The sequence below is a fragment of the Crassostrea angulata genome, chromosome 1 (assembly GCF_025612915.1).
Source record: "Crassostrea angulata isolate pt1a10 chromosome 1, ASM2561291v2, whole genome shotgun sequence".
Taxonomy (NCBI): Eukaryota; Metazoa; Mollusca; class Bivalvia; order Ostreida; family Ostreidae; genus Magallana; species Magallana angulata.
Window position 1 is genome coordinate 37899124 of NC_069111.1, and position 21222 is coordinate 37920345.

Genomic DNA, 21222 nt, shown 5'->3' on the forward strand with positions numbered 1-21222 from the left:
CACCACGGACTTCCTTGTGAAAAAGTGTTTACTTGCAGAAAAAGAAAAAAATAGTAAAAATCAATTGACTCTTTCATTGTCATTTGACTGCAACGAAGCAGCTTATGGTAGATTAAGTCAAAAATGTAATAAACTGAAGTCTTAGAACTTTACGACAACAATTATCGACTTCAGGAACAAGACTGACGAGTTGCGAAAGAGACCGAATAAAAAAATGCGAAAGTTTGTTGAACCGAAGTAAACAACAAATATTAGAAAACCCTTATCTAAATAAGGCTCAAGTCTTTTATAATTATTATTATTTGTTACTTTGATTTCTAAAACTTGAACAAACTTGTTTTGGAATCATTGTTACAAATTTCTTGACCTTGTATTGCAAAACCGTTAAAAACATGTCCCATTTGATTCATTGATCGTATATTAAAATGCGTTTATTTCATCAGTTGTTTACAAGAGATTTCTCACCATAGATTTTGGACAAATATAATCGAAGTTGCTGAAGACATGAATATTATTGTTACAGATTGTAAACCATGCTTTTTAACTGCTAGGTCACAGGAAACTCAGTTCTAAGCTTAATCCAATCTAAGACGAACCAAAATTGCAAACGCATTTTTGTGAGCATTTCCAACAAGTTGAAAAATCTATATTACATCCCCTCTCATAGAACATGATATAAATACAGGGTTAAACTATTATCTTTCAACGTTCGAGCTGAATGTTCATAACTTCATTATATTTAATGGCACAGCATCAGTTACATCTGATGTGCTCAAGGTTTAATGTGATGGGAACCGAGTCCATTTTGTACAAAATTTCAATATCCATTGATTCAAATACTGAAAGCGTTAAAGGTTCAATTGTTCATTTATTCAAATCTCAATATTATGAAGCAATGGTTTCTGATACACCGGCTAAGCTCATGTTAAATGCTTAATGTTGTTCAAGGTCGCAGCATTACAATAACGACACCTGAATGATATACACGTATTTTTTATTTTATCAAGATATAATGAAAACAGATTCATACACATCTTCCATCTATTCTAAAACAGTTCACTCCATACAAAAATAATTTTTATTGATAAGTGTTTATCATTTCGCATGACCTATTTGTTTTCTGTTTTGAAAATTATATTTGTTGGAAAAAAAGGAAGAATCTATTTTGATAATTGTCATTATTTGTAAATTAGGGTACTTTAAGATCGTCATATAAAAAATGATCAAATTACCAACGGTAATCATCTATGATTTTCTCATTTAACAATAAACGAAAACTGTGCATTAATTGCACAAAACGGAGCTTATAGTCGTGATCCATAAACGGTATCAGCTAAAGAAAGTGAAACATTAAGAAGATGGGGGAATAAGATGGCGCAAATGCCCATTCGGTTTAGTAGTGAAATACAATTTTGAATTTATGTTTCTCCAATTAAATCTATTCAAATATATTATAATAAAACTTTGCAAAAGCAAAATTTCTAACTATAGTCAGTTTTTAATATATTTAACAAAAAAAAGAAGAAAAAAAATATTGTCGGAAATTATGGTGGTATCGAACCCGTAACATAAAAACCCTAGATATATAAGGTTAGCTTATGCCAGGTGCTCTAACCACTGAGCCATTTCAGACACAACAAAGTGTGCTTTTTAAATATTATGTGTGACTAAGGTCACGAACTACCGTACTTGTATTATTTTTTCAAAACGTTCAATTGTTGGGATACAAAATGATATTTTTAATGTATAGTGGGTCATCTCTCCACGTTTTTGTTGATTGAAATCGGTTTGTTTTCCAATCGACCTTAATTAGACTATGAGAAAAATATGGAGCAAAGACCCACTCTATAAAAGAAAATGCCCTGAAGTTCTAAAAAATGACAGTATTTGCAGGTTTTGATACGTACACGCCTGTTTGAGTCAACATATTCCAAGTATTGAACATACCTATAGGTTAAATATCAATAATTCGTTAAATATATATTGTTTTCAATGATTTAAAAAAAACATCAGATTTATTGATACTTTAATTTTTCAGTAGCCTGTCCGACCGCGTATGGGCATTTTACACGCCTTATCCACCCATCTTCTTATTATTTAATGCATCATCCGAACCATTATCATTTAAACAGTCTTTCCCCAAATAGGTCAATAAACATGGGTTGTTTGTATCGTTGACTGAAGTGTCCTGTGTCCTTGACTTAACTTATATGTTTCGTGTAACATGCCACAAAAGGAGATGGCATAGGATGAAGCTTCAAACAACTGAAAAGTGATTGAAAGGTAACTAAAGGTTGACTGAATGACTCTGTAATTTAATCACCTTCGCCGATCTATCTGTTAACATCCAGTTGACTAATTGGCACGAAATTTCATTTTGGAGAGAGAGAGAGAGAGAGAGAGAGAGAGAGAGAGAGAGAGAGAGAGAGAGAGAGATTGGGTTAAAGGCTGCTTGCAGAAAAATCAGGACACAATGATGAACTCCAAAGAATGGCAGTTGCTGCAGCGTAGAATGGCATCCAAAAGACTTGAATAAATCCCCATGATTACAGACGGAACGCACAGGTGGTGTGGTTCTATTGCAATATTTAAAAATATAATTGGTTATTTAGAGTATTTAACGTGTTTGCTTTGATATGTATTACAACAGATATTTTTTACGCGTATTTTCGTTCATATTTATATGTAAATTGTATTTGTCTGAGCATAATACTCGATAGATCTATAAACGATATATCATTTATTTTACAATTATTTTTCAGTGCGTTGTATCTTAATTAAAGTTTGAAATTATATTAAGTTTTAAGAAGGTCTTTATTGATGGATTTATGTAAGAAATGACATATTTGTGAAAAATAGAGATATAATCGATTACTTTATCTGGTTTATATGTTTATATGAATCTGATAAAACGAAATTTTTTTCAAACAGAAATATCGTGTTCATCTGTTTAGCTCCGAATGCAAAGAATATCAGAGTATAAAATAACATCCACGCTTTATAGCATCAAAGTTGTTTTTTCCTTACATAAAATAATGTCCGATATAAGATAATTATCTTTATAATAAGAATTAAGCAGGTTTAATACGGCGTCAGTTTCATAACGAAAGATAAAGCAGAAAAAACTAGAAAAACTTTAGTTATTTCCACAGATGTAGAAATCTCTTCAATTGGTGTTCAGCTGCATATTGTCAAAATAAATAATATCTTAAAACCCATAGTTTTTAGAGTACATTTAAAATCTCAATTAACCTTGTACATTCCAATTATAATTTGAATTATTCTCCAACGTAATTAAGGATGCTATAAACTTGTTTCTTTCGTAGCTTTATACATAGCCCTACCAAGCTCGACTTCATGGCTTTGGGAGGGGTTACTCTTTCATCCTACACACAGGCTTGTCAGCTTGAAAGATGGACCTATAAATCACGTCACACACCTGTACATTGCCCCTAGAAGTCCTTAATAAAAGTGAAGAAATGTTTGTCAAATATATTAAGTTATAATTACATACCTACAGCCCTCCTTCCATGTTACTACCTGCCTAATGAGGAAGCCATTAAAATGCCAACTAATTAAAAAGTCGGAGATATCTTCAAATGTAAAGCATATATTTTTCCCCAGGGGCATCTAGCTTTGGTCTCGAACAGCTATGACCTTGAACTATGAACTAATATTTTTGAGTCCCCCGTTTTTCATTGTTTTAAATTTTTGTTACGAAATTGGTTCATAGAAATTAAATGATAACTAATGTGTATTCATTTAAAAAAAAATAAAAGCATCGCAAACCAATAACCTTAACATTGTCATCTGTGTCATTCAAAATCATTTCAGAAAAAAATGACATAAATTTAGGACATAAATTGATGCACATCACGGTCTTCAAAAGTAATGGGGATTCTAAATAGATTCGACAAAAAGTAACGGGGATTCTAAATAGATTCGACAAAAATAAAACGCCATGTGATAAAGAATCATGCAAATTGTGATAGCACGAACTTGGTGCGGGGGAGGAGGATGGTTCCTAACTCATAAAATTAATGTAAATTTGATTAATGGTTTAAAGGTGACAATAATATGATGCAATTGTATTAATTGTTTTCTTTTATGGCGAAACTTTATCATGAGAAATCTGTTTCATGAAGTGTGACTTTTTGTTATTAAGACTGGCTTTCAACCAATTTGGAAATCATAATCATTGTGAAAAATCTTCGTTTCTTTCCTTTATGTTAGTCTATTTTAAAATGAATAGGACATTAACCATTCATAAATAATTAGTATCCGTGTACTTTGTATTACAGTAAATTAGTTCTTGCTGGAGATGGTGTGATTGTTGTTTATTCTATAGCTAACCACATAAAAAAGCAGCAAAATGTAACTAAATCTTCTATAAAGATTTATGTATCGTTTATCATTACGTTCTTTATTCTAGAAAATAAAGAAAAAAATCCCCAGATTTTTCGTCTGAACTGGATTTCATTGGCTCTGATTTGTCAACAATACAAGTTCGTGATGAAAATAACACGATACATACATTATTTTGGTTTCTATTTAACTAAATGTAGATTCGGTATGTCTTTTATCTTTGTTTGGCGCTACTGATTTTTGGTACTTCTTCCAGGGCTTTTGTAAAAACTCATGCAACCTTTTAATTCAGGCTTTCGGTTTATTCTGCCTTTTCATTGGTCGGAGACTATCAACATAAATCCATTCCATTGCTCGGAAAGGCGACAACAAAGAACAATAGAACAATCCGGAAGAGTCTTTTTGTGATGGCTTATATGTCGTTTCGTATCTCTGAGATTGCACATGAAGACCATCACTAAGTTCTACAAGCTCTAATTGGGAGACTAGCCACGCCAGTTCATTGGAAGTTAACATGTCTTCTTCAAGGATCAATTGGCGTCCCTTTCTAGCATATCTTTCCCTGGCAACACTGGACGAGTTATAAAACGCTTCAAGAACGCTTAGCTACAAATAAAATGAAATAAAATGAAAACTTATTTAATTTAAAAAGATATAGATGAATTAAATAAGCGATTATCAAACCTGATTTTTTTCCTTTCTGGAATGCATATTTTTGGCCAGTCACTGTTTCCCCGATTATGCTAATGCAGGATAAATATGGCAACACTAATTTTAAACCAAGATTAAAATGTGGACAAAATGGAATAACAAAAAAATCATGTACCTCATTAACATATTTGCATGAGAAATTTCCTCTCCGATACAGCCCCTGTGGAAACAATCCTTTTGCTCTCTCTTGAGAAATCATTTTTGCCTGAATTTGAACTGCAGACAGTGGATTCAGCGTGACGTCAAATGGATCTAATGGGTACGTCACTTCAGAGTAGGTGGTTACATATAATGTTGAGTTAAGCACCTCAGTTTTTGGTGATAGGGACGAAAATTTTATTACCTTTCCATCGATTTCTACACCCTTTACCTGAAGAAAATACTATATTGATATATTATACAAAGGTTTTTCTCCCTGAATCGTTATCGCCTGTTCGAAGCAAAACATTTATGATATGACACTGTGCCAGATAATTATTCCAGTGCCAAGGTAGCATTTTTTCACCCGTCTAAGCTGCATATATAAATAAAATTCAAATATGTCTTATGTTAACCCATTGCTTGAGGAGTTTAAACCACCCTTGTTATAATTGTATCTCAATTGTCAAGTGAGATATTTACCTTTAAAAAAATTCCTACAAATATATACTTTTTTTCCATAGGAAAAACTATATTCCTAAAGAAAATTTGAAATTTCCTATCGGAAAACAAGAAATTACAGAGGACTTTCAATTCCGATAGGATATGAAAAAATGGGAGAACTATTTGTTTTGTATGTATTGATTTTTTCCAAAACTGCATCTTAAGCGGGTGTAAAAATGCCACATTGACACTAGTATAATTATCAGGCACAGTCCTGTATACATTAAGCTGTATTATTTCCAATTAATCAAACTGAATGTTAAATGAGCAATCGTATTTTGCAGATTTCTTTGTTCCATATCAATATTATCATCGTTTGCATTCATAAGTGTATAAGTGAAGTTGCTAACATAAAAGTTAAATGTCCAATGAAGAAGTTTACATTTTATGTTAGTGATCATGGGACTAATGCGTATTTGCAATTGCTTTGTTTGCATATTTATTATACATGCAATCAGGGAATATGCTTGAATATCTTAATGTTCACTGAAAATGTTTATACACGTAAGTCAAAAGATGAAATCCATTTCTTTATTTAATGCCCATAATGAATTTAATTAAGTGTAATCTAAGCATACTTACTAAGATCTGCGATGCGTTTTGTAGTGCTATGACAGATTTCTGCGCTGTTTGGGTCCAGTTAGAGGTTGAAAACCGATTTGTATCGAGCTCTTTCATTTGCCTCAAAGGCTAATAAAACTTAATATAAATCTAAGTTATATCATGAAACTCATTTGTGTGTCGTAATTAATCTTAATAACAACATCAAGGTTAATGACACCTATATATATTTGAAAAAAGAAATGTAAACAAGTGATCAATTTTAATTCTGAATCTATTTTGGACTTCGCAGTTTACCTGAATAAGTTGGTAAGTTTTGTTGAACCCTTCGTCCAAAACCCACTGAGAGGATGTATTGTTGCGAAGCGTGTAAGAGACAAAAGAGCATGTATAGTTTGCGATTCTTTGGTACGCAGTTGTGTTAGTAACATCCGGAGAAAGATCATGCGTAGCGACATTACTGGGCATCCTGCCCGAAGCAAATTGACCATGGTTAACCCCCTCCATCAAAATCACGGGAGTATGGTATTTTGCCCTTGGGTCCGTCACTACGTCATTGTAAAGCTCACTATAAAAATACAAAGAGTACTTGTGCACCATATATCTCCATTCAAAAATAATACTTACAATTAATGCGCGAAGACAGTGATTAACTTAAAGAGATGACTTGACTGACCGATCTCTTTCAATTTAAAATATGTAAAGAATGTTCATTTATTTAAATCATTTTCTATAAATATATCTATACATGTGTGGCGCTGTACACAATTTGTACAACAAATCTATTTTGACACAATAGATTCAGCGCTGTCCACCTTGATTTGAATAACTGGAAATAAAGTGGTAAAGTTTTCCTGAAATATGTCAAAGTCCGAGAATATCTGCCGAATTTCCACTGACGGTAAGCAGCAGAGTTTTTGACCCCGCCCTGACCCTTGTTCATTCGTCATGCATATTATTACCATGTATAATACTGATAAATATAGTCTTTTGAGGAAGTATTCAACAAAAAAACATTTTGTTTAGTACCTGATATTTTAATAATGATGTGTGTTATTGTAAATAGTTTGACTTTGATTTCTTCTGCGTTAGATTTCTACATGAAGTTAAATATATCGCACTCGATGATCTAATGGTTTAATGTAGGGAAAAAGCATGACAGCTATATCGACTGAATTTATTTGATACAGATATATGTCTTACTTGAATGTGACCATGACTCGAGTTATTCTTGTCAGTCCGTCCAGATCGCCGGACAAGGTCATTACAGGTACCGGGTAGTCTTTGAGCTTGTGACCTTTTGTAAGATAGGCAGCATAAAGTAAAACGCCAGATAAACCATGTGACTTTTGTCCATACATGGATACCATTGTTCCTGTGCAGAGAGAAGATACCCTTTGTTATATTTAAAATGTTTTATTAACCATCGGTGAATAATTTTCATAATATTCGTATTTCACAAATTGCAATTAAATTATAATTACAGAATCAAAAATTAGAAATCTAAAGTTTGGGTTTAAAAGTACCCCCCAAACTGTGTCCGGCAAGAAACACTGGACCGTCATTTTGGAACCCTTCCTCTTTCAAGGAATTGCGGGCTTTGGTAACGGCTTCCTGCAGCTGAGGTGGGTTGACAATGTCGTCAAAAAAATCCAAAAGAAGCACCACCCATAGTCGGAAGTTGCAGGTTTCACCAATCTGTAAGCCTGTTGTAAAACCACCAAACACACACCGAATTATTTGATGTCTTTTTTTTCTTCAATTGATATATATAGTGATTAAAGTTTGACATCGGCACAATAAAGACTGTTCTTAAAATCGACGTAAATAAATATTGTGAAGGTTAATACGTGTCTATATGATATTGTAATTAGGTTAAGATTATGCATATTTTAGAAGACATGATAATACGAATAAATAAAAAAGTTTATGGGAATTTCAAGAAAAGTGATTTATACGGGCGAATATTTATTAATTTAATGCATTTTTAATTTGTTAAAAATAAAAATTAAACAGAATAGTATATATTTGGTATCATCGTTTCAGGTCTGTGTAAAAGCAAATAAAATTAAAACTTTCATTTTATTAGCATAAAACCAATAAAATGTTTTCAAAAGCTTTAGAAAGTCTGAAATTAGATATGAATTGAATTTTCTTGACAACTTCCTTAGATACAAATCATACAATATTTGTATACCGTTTTCGTAGAAATTTATTTAACTTTTATATTATGTGAAATACTAAACTCTAAAGATCGCATTATATATGCTACATGTCGTGGAAACAAACGTGATTGTTATGTAATATCATGAATATTCATAGACTCACCTAAAGATTCATACGCCTCCCCTTTTATATACGCACCAGGGGCAATTAATAGGGCGCCTTCCACTCCCTGTTTTGTCGTCGGAGGCTTTAAAACTTTAACAGCTAGTGCTTGTACATAGCTATACCTCAACAAGAGAAGAAGAACAGTAGATATCAACGATTTCATCATATTGACGACTGTTTGATCCACGTACAACGTATATTTTTCACCTGGGTAGCAAATCGATAATAACAAGGTATTGTAGGTCACTGATAAGCGTTGGGTAATCGCTTATTTAGACCAGTCCCATAACCTCTTACTTGACTTGCTCATGAATTCACTGTACTGGACAATTTCAAGCTAGCTTGAAGTAAGGCAATAAAAGAAATTAAATCATTTATGTCCTGTAACCTAAGAGCAAAACTATAGGGACCTGGTATTTAAAGGGGCTTTTACATTATCATATAGTTAATCAGAATTTGTATATTGACAACACAATTCATATAAAAAGAGACAGGGCATCATAATTTGGTTGCTAAGGGTATTTCCGAAAATTATGATTTTAAATCTTGTGACTTTGCTATTGAAATTCACGACCAAAGAAAATTCTTACTTTCTTAATGGTTATTCATTTTGCTGAGTCTTTTCAAATTGCATGTAGTAGTCTGTATATCAACAATTTTTAAATATACTGTAATCACTACCATCTTGTCCTTTAATTGAATTGTCATATTTTTATTTTAAGCCGCTATTGCCATGGCAGCGGATATCATATCAACGAGTAACATCTTAATGATGTCTTGCTTCGTTCATTACAGGAAGAATATTAGAGAAAAAGTCGAAGGACAATGAATATTGGTAGCATATGTTATACATGTACATCGTGCATAAATACATTATTATGTATGATTATATGTAGGCTGAATGTGTCTATTGCATCAAAATATAGTTTCAAAATGCCACATAAAAAGTTGTTTGCTACAGTCATGATTTATTGATACATAATTATATTTTAATCATTTCAATTACTTGGAAGTTTTAAGCATGACCTTGAAAAATTGATGCAATGTTTTCGATAAATTAAAAGAATGTCTTCATCTTTTTTGTTTGGAAAATATTTGTCTTGTTTGTTTATAAATTGTTTATAATTATCAATGTATGACTTGCATGAAAATATTAATTGGAAGCAAACATAATTTTAAAGGGTTTGCCAGTTTACTTGAATTATAGCATTGAATGAACCATAACAAAGCATTAATGATAAAATGTCTGATAAACATGTTGTTTTCCTTCATTAAAATATAATATCTCATGGTACAGGTAGCTATAATCAAGTTAAATATGAACCACAATTTTGTTTTTACAATATCTTTGAAAAAAAAATACTTATTGCAATTCTAGTAGTGTTCTGTGAAAAAAAGTGAAAATTATTCAATATTTGTTTAGAATAATTGCCAATTTTCTCTTTGCTTTCTTTTCCTCTTACCAAGTAAAAAAAAAACGAAGACAGGGCATTTCAGAAGAAATAGATGGCGATTAATCGTTTCCTGTCAATGAGCAATATGAACTCAACTCTACTTTCATGTTAAGTTTTTATTTCTCAGAAAATTCATTACTTCGTTGGCTCTGTTTAATCTTTTTCTTCGTTTCTTTGAAACCTATTATTTTAGTCTATCCATCATTCGTACCTCGATCGTAGATCTTCATACATATTTATCTATATCAAAATAGCGTGTGTTGGTGGATCATCAATTAGTATTTCTTTTGGATTAGCAATGCTTATCATATTTGCTCAAAGCGTGATGTGGTGGCGTAAGGAAATACACTTCACCTGTTCTTAAGATGATGCTCACTTGTTCTGTATATCAAATGGCTCGTTCCATCAGTGCAAAGAACTGGTGCTTGACTAATTGAATTACGTAATTGAATCTCCTTTGATATTTCAGTGAGTTGTGTAGTACCATTCACGATTTGTAGATGTATTTTACTAAATACTGATTGAAAACCGTAATATATATCATCTTCTTAGTCAATCAAGAACCGAATAAACTTACATTATCGAATCTATGGACATGAAAATGACTTCTTAACAATTAAAACAGCAACACAAAAAAAACCCGCTGTTTATCATCATATACAATCTCTATTACTATGTTCATATACACAATCTCCAATGATATTTATCGTGATAAAGTATTGAAGCCATCAGTCGTTACAATATGACGTTTACCAAATGATAGAGAAGCAATTCACAATAACATTAGGATTCTAATCGTGTACAGGACAGAAACAAGAAATTTTGTGACTTCTTTAAAATGGTCTTTCTCTCCTGCACGTGTTTTAACACGCTGCGGAATAATAGGACACACATGCTTAGAACTCGTGTACGTAAAATAAAAATTTCACTGATGAAAAGAAGTTAAAATGAAGCCCATCATATGATAAAAGGATTAACCAGATGTTTTGATGAACACATATACATACACAAAGCGACCGAATTCCAATATTTGATTTCTGTATTCGTAATTGGCATAATAATTTAATACATCAATAACGAGATCGAGTCAGCGGTTGATTTCAGATTATTCTAGAAAGATGATAAAGAACTGATAAATCTTTAAGATAAAACTTCATATAAATTATTCTATAGTCTACAAATGGTATAAGAGTTTGTGTTTTGTTTTTGAAATTCTATAAATATTTTCATAAAATATCTTGAAGTAAGATTTTCAGAATTACAGTTCGTGTCTTCAAATCAGTTTGAAACTTCTAACATGCGCTGATACGTTCATTTAGTAACGCTGAATAAATTTCCAACACCCCCCCCCCCCCAAAAAAAGAAAGAAATATATCCAACAATTTTTAAATGTATATTAATGTAAAGCATTTTATCACAGACGGGGTTTAACAAGATATTAAGTCCTTACGGGTAGTATGTTTTACAAGAAAAAATTTTAATCCATTTTTAATACCTAAAATATGACATATTCAATATACTTAATATAGGTTCTACCAATATTTTCTTGGAAGTTTTTCATGGGTTAACGCAACTCTGTTTGTTTTTGCTACATTTAAAAATATAAAAGTAAATGAAATCATTTAAAAATATCTTCGCTGCTCATTGTCAAAGGCGAGAAACCTTTATGTACTAGTATGTAGACTAATCCGAAGAACTATCCAATTTAAAAATATTGCCTGTCAGTAAACTATTTTCAGCAAATAAAGTCTGACTAAATGGATAGCTACACAAATCCATTAATTAACACCATGGATGAAATCATTTGACACTGTTTTGCGCATGCAGTGACCCACCAAATATAGACGAAAGAATCTTGGACAAACAAATCAAACATTTTGGAACGATTTAAGAACATCTGCGTGTCAGATTGTAGTTCATGTGTTGGTTGTTTGCCGACACTTTTACCAGACTGACTGGCTTCCTAGTGTACTCTTTGCTGCCATTGGGGGACTCCTTCCATCGTCTACCTACCGCAGAGACCCTTAGTTCCTCTTCAATAAAATCACTGCCCAGAACAAACGAAGACGTCTTTGCCTTCCAAAATATACAGTATATATTATGTATGCATTGACTTAACTGTCGGCAAAGTTCAACCACGTATGTAAAATCTATTAACCCTGACACATGCGTACCATAAAATCGGCTAGTGACAGGTGACCATGACATTGATTGACATTCTGAGTGACAGATAGAACCTTTGATAGCCGAATCGCATCCATCATGTATTGATTACCTGTTCAAAGTATAACTTGAATTTTAATATGCTTAATTTAATTATGTACACTAAATAGGGTGGAGCATACACTGACCTTTTCTGTCATAAAGATTAAACTGGTAGTACGATATGATTTACAGTCCGTTAGCAGTCGTAAAAAATTATCACCCCACCAAATGTAAAAGAGATTTTATAACCACCGACGATAATTAACCTCGATTTATAAATGTTAATAGAATATCTATTAGAAGTGATTGAAAATGTTTACAAAAATAGTATTCAATAGTAGACTGAACATAACCAAAATATCAAATATAGAGAACGCTGTGGCAACCCACGTGGTTATTGTTTTTAGAACTGTTACTCTTAAAAACTTTACAGCAGACTCCAAATCGGTCAACGAAATGCATGCATTCAGATTGAGAAAAAAATTGTTACTGCATGTTATCATTGTTCAATCATTCGATATTTTCAAATTGTGTTTCTATTGAATATGTTGCAATACCTAATTGTATTCGATCAGAATTGCTGAAATAGTCATTTCCAGAGAGGAAGTCTACTTATATCCTTTGGTGGACCGTTATCATAGTATGTGAAAGCATGTGGTTTTAAAGTGGTTTAGCATTATCCGGCATGGAAGTAGTTACTCAGATTAAGAAAAAAACCCCAGGGATGATCATATCTTTTGATCTTGAGCCATAACAGTATAGGAATGAAGTATAGCATAGAACATTTACATTGAGGATTGTATTCGTAAACTTGTCTACCTGATTAAGTAGGCGTTTTGGGAGTATAGGTCTCAACGGTAACGTATCCAACACATAAATAAAACCAGCCTGTAAAAAAAAACCCGCCAATAACGTGTTACATGTAATTGCTTTGGAGTAAGATGCTGATTATTTTGGCGATTATTGAATAATTGGATTCTCTACATGTACATGTAATTGAATACTTATATATGAAAAAAAAACCATTCATCGATGTTTCTTTTACTATTCCATTACATATATCATAGTAGAATATATTTAATTATGTTTTCATTAATGACCTGCGATTGTAAAGAAAACATTTATTTTTCTAACAAGAAGTGTAGACTTTGAAATATATTTGATGCATCAAATCAGATGTAATATTTAAAACTGTAGATGTCATAAATCATGCATTTGTACAATTACTTATATCACAAGTTTGTATTATATTGTACTTGATTGTGTCACCATTAATAAATTGCAATGGGATAGATAGCAAGTACTAGCTATTACGATGTGGATGTAGAGAATACTAGCCGTATTATCGGTGCTTTAATTTTATTGGCCACAAGTTCCTAAATATGATTAATGGACTTCCTATTATAATTATGTAGTATTTAATGTGTGTATTTTCTTTACCGCACCGATTTCTCTTCCTACTTGTACTTATTTTGGTCACTATTTCCATATCCTTCATTTTTATTGTGCTGTTGTGTGTTTTATTTTAGGCAGTGGTCAACCGACATCCAACAGTTGACGAATATTATGAATCCTGGTCAACTTCCAACACAAATAATGACTGAAAAAACCCTGCAATTATATTCTTCTTGGGATTGTGAATTAGAAGTATGTGACTTATGAGCATATGCATTATTTTAACAACATATTGTCAATAAAAGGTCACAAAGTAGCAGTGTTGATAAATTGGCTTTTGTAATTTCTTCAGTTGGGAATTATATTCAAGTTGATAAATCATATGCTTCCTATTACTTACCAAATACTTGTCTTTAGACATATGCCGCTTTGAAAAAAATTGAAAGCATAAAGATTTGACATAAAATGTCATGTTTTGAAAATTTTAATTTTCATTCTCAAAACCTCGTTTACCGTCGTTTTCAGTTGACTTTTCGATTATAAAGTTATTTACATATCTGTACGTGTCAATACTCAATGTGTTACAGTAACTGTACTTTGTTCCTCCCGAAAGGTGCAAGTTATGTGAGAATTGCAATTCTTTTTATTTCTGTATATTACCTTTTCAATTAAAAAAAACCCATCGAAGTCAAAGTGTGTATGTAAAAAAAAATACAAGATAAAACACAATGACCATTGTTTCATGATATGCAAAGAGTAGCCTTAAATACCGTTAACGATTGTACGCACTGACCTAAATAACTCGATGAACGCTTTGGTTTCTGCACTCATTCTATTTCAGATAACGGAATTTATAAATGGTTGAATTTTTTGACAGTTATAGCACGCGGTCATAAGTTGTAATATACTATCGCCCAACATAAAAATTGTCAAAATTTTGTATTACCGATGTTTTATGTTGTACTCTCCTTAGTATAGTTATTTCCAAATTCATTTTTGGGACATATGAATTAGGGGTAACAAAAGTAGCATCTAATTAGAGCTTTAGAGGATAACTCTTTTGTAACGAATTTTAAGATAGTGTTGCTTTATGTCTTTATTTCCTTTTTAGAATTATCATAACTTTTCATATATTAGACAAATTTACGTAATATTTTTAAATTATATTCACCTTTTAACCATTCAATAAAAAGTCTAATTCATGGGTGATTATTTTTCATGACAAAAGATAATTTAGTTAAAAGAGTGAATTTTCCGAAAACTGGATATATTGACTCTCAAGAACTACATCAGACCTCCTTTATAAACTGAATTCATTAAATCAAGGATGATCTTAATAAATCGTTACGAACATATACGAATTAAGACAACTTATGGTAAATATAATTATGTTTTTAAGTGGTATTCGTAGCTTTGATTATGCATTGGTTTTTCCATTTTATTTTCGTAAGATTTGAACACCATTCGGTAAGTATGAAAGTTACAGTTTTGCAATTAAAAGTTTATTATACTGTTAAACTAAGAAGTACTTTGAGCAGGCCCACTAGAAAAAAAAATAGACCAAAGGTGTATCTCTGAAGTAGAATACTTCTAATTTAGCAAAAATTCGCGTTTAAGGCTAACGTTATTTACAACTATCGAACCTCCTTACTTTTTAACATTTTCAAGCCTAAAAAAATATTAACATTGTTTAGTTTAATGTTGTCTTTTTGTCTTATACACTTTAATAAGAGGCGAGTAGATCATAAAATAATATATGCTAGGTCAGATGATACCTGAAAGTACAGAGCGCAGTACACTTAAGCATCAGATCTCTGTTCGAAATGCAAGCATATCTTGTTCCTATATGCACGTACTAGAAAATTTAATGACACTATAACTGCATTTGCATTGATTAAAGAATGACATCTGAGGTTTTATACAGCACATGGTTTTAAAAGCATTGGGTACTTTTGAAGGTAAGTTAAATATTATATGAAAATTATGCAAATGCAATCTTTCATTTTCACTTTTTTAAAAAGTAATGTTATGATTATAACCATGAATTTAGTAAAATAAAACTCAGCATGTAAATCTTTCTGCAAATGTAACATAATGCATTGTTCAAAAAATTTTAATTCAACTTTCAAATTCACTTTACATTTTATTGCTTTACATCACTTTGTTTTCAAAACAGTCATCTGTCAACATTTCACACTTTCTCTTCTGTCAAATATATTTTAAGTAAATTATTAAAATTTGATGCTTTTATGACTGAATCATAATGAATATGACTAAACGCGTCGAAGGGCGCGCCTGGACGGTGGTTGGTGATTTCATGTGGAAACTTCTTTCTTAAAAAATTAAAATGCAAACATGCATGTCCTTGAGATTTCCAGCAGATGTTTATTTATAATAAATCATCCTAAACTACGATTTCTATCAATTTCAAGAAGCAGAAGTCGCTTATTCACTTTTGTTTATCTGCATTTAAAAATTGCATACAAAATTTAAAAATAAACGAAGCACTCAAAAGAAATCTATTCTAATTACTTTGCAAGAAAATGTGCACAACATTGATGTAAGTAAAAAAAAATGACAACAACAAACTGTCAACCGTTTCAAAGACCCGTATAGCAAAATATAAATTAAAAGCAGTTCAAACATGAATCTCTAAAAAGATAGAGGTGGGGTCATGTGCCCAGGAGGATTAGGCATCCCCTGCCGACCGGTGACTCCCGCCGTGTGCTCATTGTCATGATAATGAAAAACGGAAGAAGCTGTATTCAGTTGGAATTCAATGATAAGAAGCAAAAACGGCATCCAGGCACAAATCTTTAATAGGGAGAAATACCACAAATCAGTTTTGCATTGCAAACAATCAGTCTTGCATTGCACAAATATCAAATTATAGGAAAACTGCGTTTGTAATACTACGCAATATTTTATTTTATCTTTTAAACTGCAGTAAAAAAAAAAACCACGCCTTTTTGCATGTATTTATACCAAAAATGCTAGCATGCTTGAACAATTGTCACATTCAAGTAGCTAGGCTAAGCATTCTACACATGTACCAAGTTTATGATCGATATACTTCTTCTTTGGATAGGTACATTTGGTGATTCATAATTTATTATTAACACGAATTTGAACAGAAAATTGAATTTTATTGCCACCAAACCGCTTCGTTTGCATATATTATACAAGAATCGGCGAAACGATTGCTTGTCGCAAACGCAGTTTGCTTTATTCAAATGCAAAGCAATACATCAAAATGTTAGCAAAATGAAATGTATATCTATATAGAATGTACATACTATTTAAATTCATATTATCATGTAGTTATGATGCTATGAAAACTGAATCATTATATAATTATATTTGGTAAAATTCATTTGGCGGTCCTACTAAACAGAGAACTCTAAAGAACTCTAGAGAACCCTAGAGAACTCTGGGATTTTTTCATTTAGAAGGGCTAATAAATGCTTTATTATGCATGTATCTGTTCAGTAACATGTTATTCTACATACATTATCTCATTAAAGTTGATTTTAAACTAATTAAAGACAAATTCCCGAAGGAAATCTAATCGGCGTGATCGTCAAACTCCGATCCCGATCTAATGTCATTTAGACGTTGTTTCTATGTACAGGTTACCTCAAGCCATTGGTATAATAATGCACGTAAAAACACAACATAATATATATTAAGCTATCACATTTCAATGATCATATTCTGTTGTTATAAATATAACAACTTACGTACGTTATTATCATTGTAAAGAAAAAATGTATCTTGCTTTTTACCATTAACGAATGACTCTTAAATTTCATTTGATCGTTAAAAATGTATTCCTAAAGCATATTGTAAATAATTAAAACAGAAATATAGAATTTGACCACAATCGTGAACATGCCCCTTTAATTTCTTCTGTAAGGAAAAGGCAATCTATGCAGTATTTTTAAAGCCTTTATATCACTTAATTAATGTTTACAATTTCTAGGGTCATAGTGGATCTCGGATATTCTTTTGATTGTCCATTTATAAATGCATATTCATGGAGAAGAGTTGTTTTATTACACTCAGCCGTAAAAGTATCAAGATTTGAAGTTGACGACAAGCAAAAAGTCAGTATCTTAATTAAAATCATAACAAATCACAAACGGAGAATAAAGACACTAACGCTACAAATTATAAAATATAATTAACCTTAAATAAAATCCATAATAAGAATTACCGGTATATTAAATGTTGAAAGAATTTTAAAAAGAGTAATTTTAATGGACTTGTAAACTGCTCGGGATCGAGTTCCTTTGAATAATTTAGTCTCCCCCAACTTATTGTTTTGCGTGAAATAATTAATATTTACTTAAATCCAAATATTTTTAATATATATTTCGACTAAAATACAACTTTTTTATCATATAAAATGCAAAAATAGGTTCTAAATACTTTAAATATGAAAAAATCCCCAGAGTTCTCTAGAGTTCTCTAAAGTTCTCTAGAGTTCTCTGTTTAGTAGTACCCTTCATTTGGCCTATATATTCATATATCTCCCAATTTTCAAATTGTGATCAAAATGTATTATTTCCCTTTAAAAAGTGATCCGTGGTTACACGCGAAATAAATATATACCTGGCACGGCACTTGTATTGCGAAACTTTGCTGGTTTTAAAAATAACATCATGATGGGGAATTCGCCCTTTATCAAGGCTTTTTTTTAAATATATGAACTTAAATTATCATTTTTAATTAATATTATTTCCTGTTATTTTTGTAATCGAAATATTTATATTTCTGCTTGTGTTTGATCATACGTTCTTATTAATTGATGCACCTTTATTAGTGCGTATGTGCAATACTTATCTCGATTTACATCATTTCTGAAATCGTTACCTTGCATTACATGTAATTTATTGCTTAATATCGCGATCTTTGATTGTGCACGTTTTCCTTTTTGATGTTATGTCAATCTACTCTTCCTTTAAGAGATTTATGCATCAACACACAGAGTTCTATTGATTTTCATTAAGAATGCGGAAAGTATTCCTTGTTTCCTCTAATATTTCAGGCTTTACGTAATGTTGTAGATGCTGTAATTAAAACAATACGTCAAATAGAGTGTAATGATACGCTAGAAGCTTCTCGGATTGGAAAAAAGCAGAACGTACATATCCTAGTTCATGCACTTGATGAAATGCAATACAAAAGTTACAAAATACGTTAAAGGGACATGGTCACAATTTTGGTCAATTTTCCTTTTTCTGTTTTTATTGTTTACAATGCTTTAGGAATGCATTTCTTATGATCAAATAAACTTTGAGAGTCAGTCGTAGAGTTATAAGCATGATGGCTTGCAATTCTATGTCATGCATACAAAGCCCGTGCCCTGTTTTTGTTTACATAGGTTCAATATACCAGTAAAAAACTTTTTCAGCTAACTTTTTTCATTTTAAGAATAATTATATAAACGGTTCTTAATGTTTAACACATTCATTTTAGGTCTAAAACTGGAATTTTTACTTCAACATTCAAAATGTCAACAAAAGCTTCGTTTACTTAGCAAAGAATTGCATGCAGCGTGTATTTTCAATTAAAACTGTAAAAGAAAGCACATGTATAGTCTTTTCTAACGTTATTTTTGCTATTTCTATGATTAACATCTGTTCAGGAAAGCGCGCTAATATTTGTTACCTTAGCTATCTTATTGACAATACGTATTGTTCAAAGACGTGATATTCTCTTCCTGTTGTTTCTACATCCACGATACATCTTTCATGTAACATTTATTTATATTTCAATTTTTTATTATCTTAAGATAAGAAAAAGTCTGATATTATCAAAAATTACTCATCTTTCTGATCGATGCGTTCATCCATCATCTTTTATTTTCTAGTTCATTGACGGGTTACAACTCTCTGCATATATAATTCAAAATTAGATATTTAAACCTCGTACATCTTCCCTGTAAACGGCACTATCGCAAGCCACAGAGTTCATATTACGTCACACTTTTCATGTCACCGTCTGGTCCCGCGATGAACGCATCTCATAATTAATTTCAGTATTGATCTCTTTTTGTACTTTTTGTGCTGTTAAACTAGTTGTATGAATACAAATATTCATGTTCGTGCACAGGTAATTTATTTTTTACCATTTGAAAATATAGAAGTTTGCAATTCATTTTGCCTTACATTTTCTTGGTATCATCTTATAAATTCTACATAAACATGCATTGTTGAATTGATTATTTGTTAAGCCGATGTGATTTGTAGAGACTCCAGTTTTCATTTATCTTCTTTTCGACATGAGGTACATGTAAACTAATCATGGGTTGTGTCATTGGGTCAATGAATAACGGTCGTTAGAATTTATGAGGTTCAAAACTTGCATGATTTTTTGCAAGAGAAGAAAAGCTTCGCGGTTGGACGGTAGGATCTGTACATAGAAAGTCAGCAAAAATATCATTACGTTAATTTTTGCGGTTGATAGTGTTATTCACAGTTAACAGAAAAATCGAATACAATCGCGAAGTAAAGTACTTTTAAAATAATTTCTTAATTTTTTCATTTTCTTATAATGAGACGTGAATCATGATCGCTGTAAATACTAAATTTTCATTCAATTTTAGGCAACGATTTTTGATATCAAATTTGAATTCATGTTGAAAATAGTAAACATAAGTCTCATTTTTCCAATTTTTAAAAAAAAAATTGATCTCATGATAGCACTCCCAAATATTGCTTTTCCGAAAAGGATCAAATAAATCAAATGAATCCTGCTTCGTGAAATCGTAAATAAATATGCCCTGCCCTGGTGTATTTTATGTCTGCCCTTTTACTGGTTGAAAATGATAATTCATCAAAGTCTCCGTACTCTTATGATTTCTATCAGCTATAGTAGTGTCAATAATTAATAATACAGATGGCATGTCAATCTTAAGTCAGAAATACTTATTCAAACCGCTGGGAGCTGCAGCTGTGGTTTGTCTTCTTTTTTTTCTCCATTTTTGATAAGTGGCATTCTATTTTGAAAAAGACAATGGAATGATTGTAGAGGGTTTTATTTGTCTTCAATATTTCGAAATGTATCTATATAAATTTGGCAAAATGACTGACAAAAATAAAGAGAACCGCTTTACAATAAAGACCAGGATATCCAATTCCATGCATTTAAAAAATTGTGAAACTAGCTGGGTTAATAAATTGATTTATCATGCTGGTGGTTTAATTTTTCATTTAAAATGACAAAATTGGTAATATCAGACCAAAAAAAGTTACATGGTATATCATATACACAAATAATATGTCTTAATGAACTGTTCTATGATTCAACAGGTCATGCATGGTACAGAACACATCACCAATGCTTGCGTAATGTTGTAATTATCATTTAATCTTCCATTTAACTTTACCCACTTCCAAAGCAATTTAAAAAAAAATAATAAGACTAACTGTAAGGTGTGTATTTTCCAGGTTCTCTACCAAGAGACATGTTATGGTGACAAATGGATTTGACGATGAGTTCCACAGCGATATGGAATCTATTCTAGAGACTGGTGACACATGTTGAAACCACA

The 21222-nt window shown here is 31.5% G+C and overlaps 1 protein-coding gene across 1 annotated transcript; it reads right to left on the minus strand.

Annotated features, from left to right (window-relative positions):
- Positions 1-4293: 4293 nt before the first annotated feature.
- Positions 4294-8845, minus strand: LOC128191438 (uncharacterized). Its single transcript, XM_052863500.1, has 7 exons — positions 8608-8845; positions 7806-7985; positions 7483-7654; positions 6577-6847; positions 6301-6408; positions 5192-5446; positions 4294-4971 (listed from the first exon to the last, which is right to left on the minus strand). The coding sequence occupies exons 1-7, from the start codon at positions 8774-8776 to the stop codon at positions 4654-4656; spliced, it is 1473 nt and encodes a 490-aa protein (XP_052719460.1). The 5' UTR covers positions 8777-8845; the 3' UTR covers positions 4294-4653.
- Between the last annotated feature and the right edge of the window lie 12377 nt (positions 8846-21222).

Coding starts and splice junctions, on each gene's coding strand:
- LOC128191438 (XM_052863500.1), bottom strand. CDS start 8,776: ATGATGAAATCGTTGATATCTACTGTTCTTCTTCTCTTGTTGAGGTAT. Junction 7,655..7,805: donor TGCCGGACACAGTTTGGGGG/GTACTTTTAAAC, acceptor CTCTCTGCACAG/GAACAATGGTATCCATGTAT. Junction 4,972..5,191: donor CATGCAAATATGTTAATGAG/GTACATGATTTT, acceptor TTTTATTTGTAG/CTAAGCGTTCTTGAAGCGTT.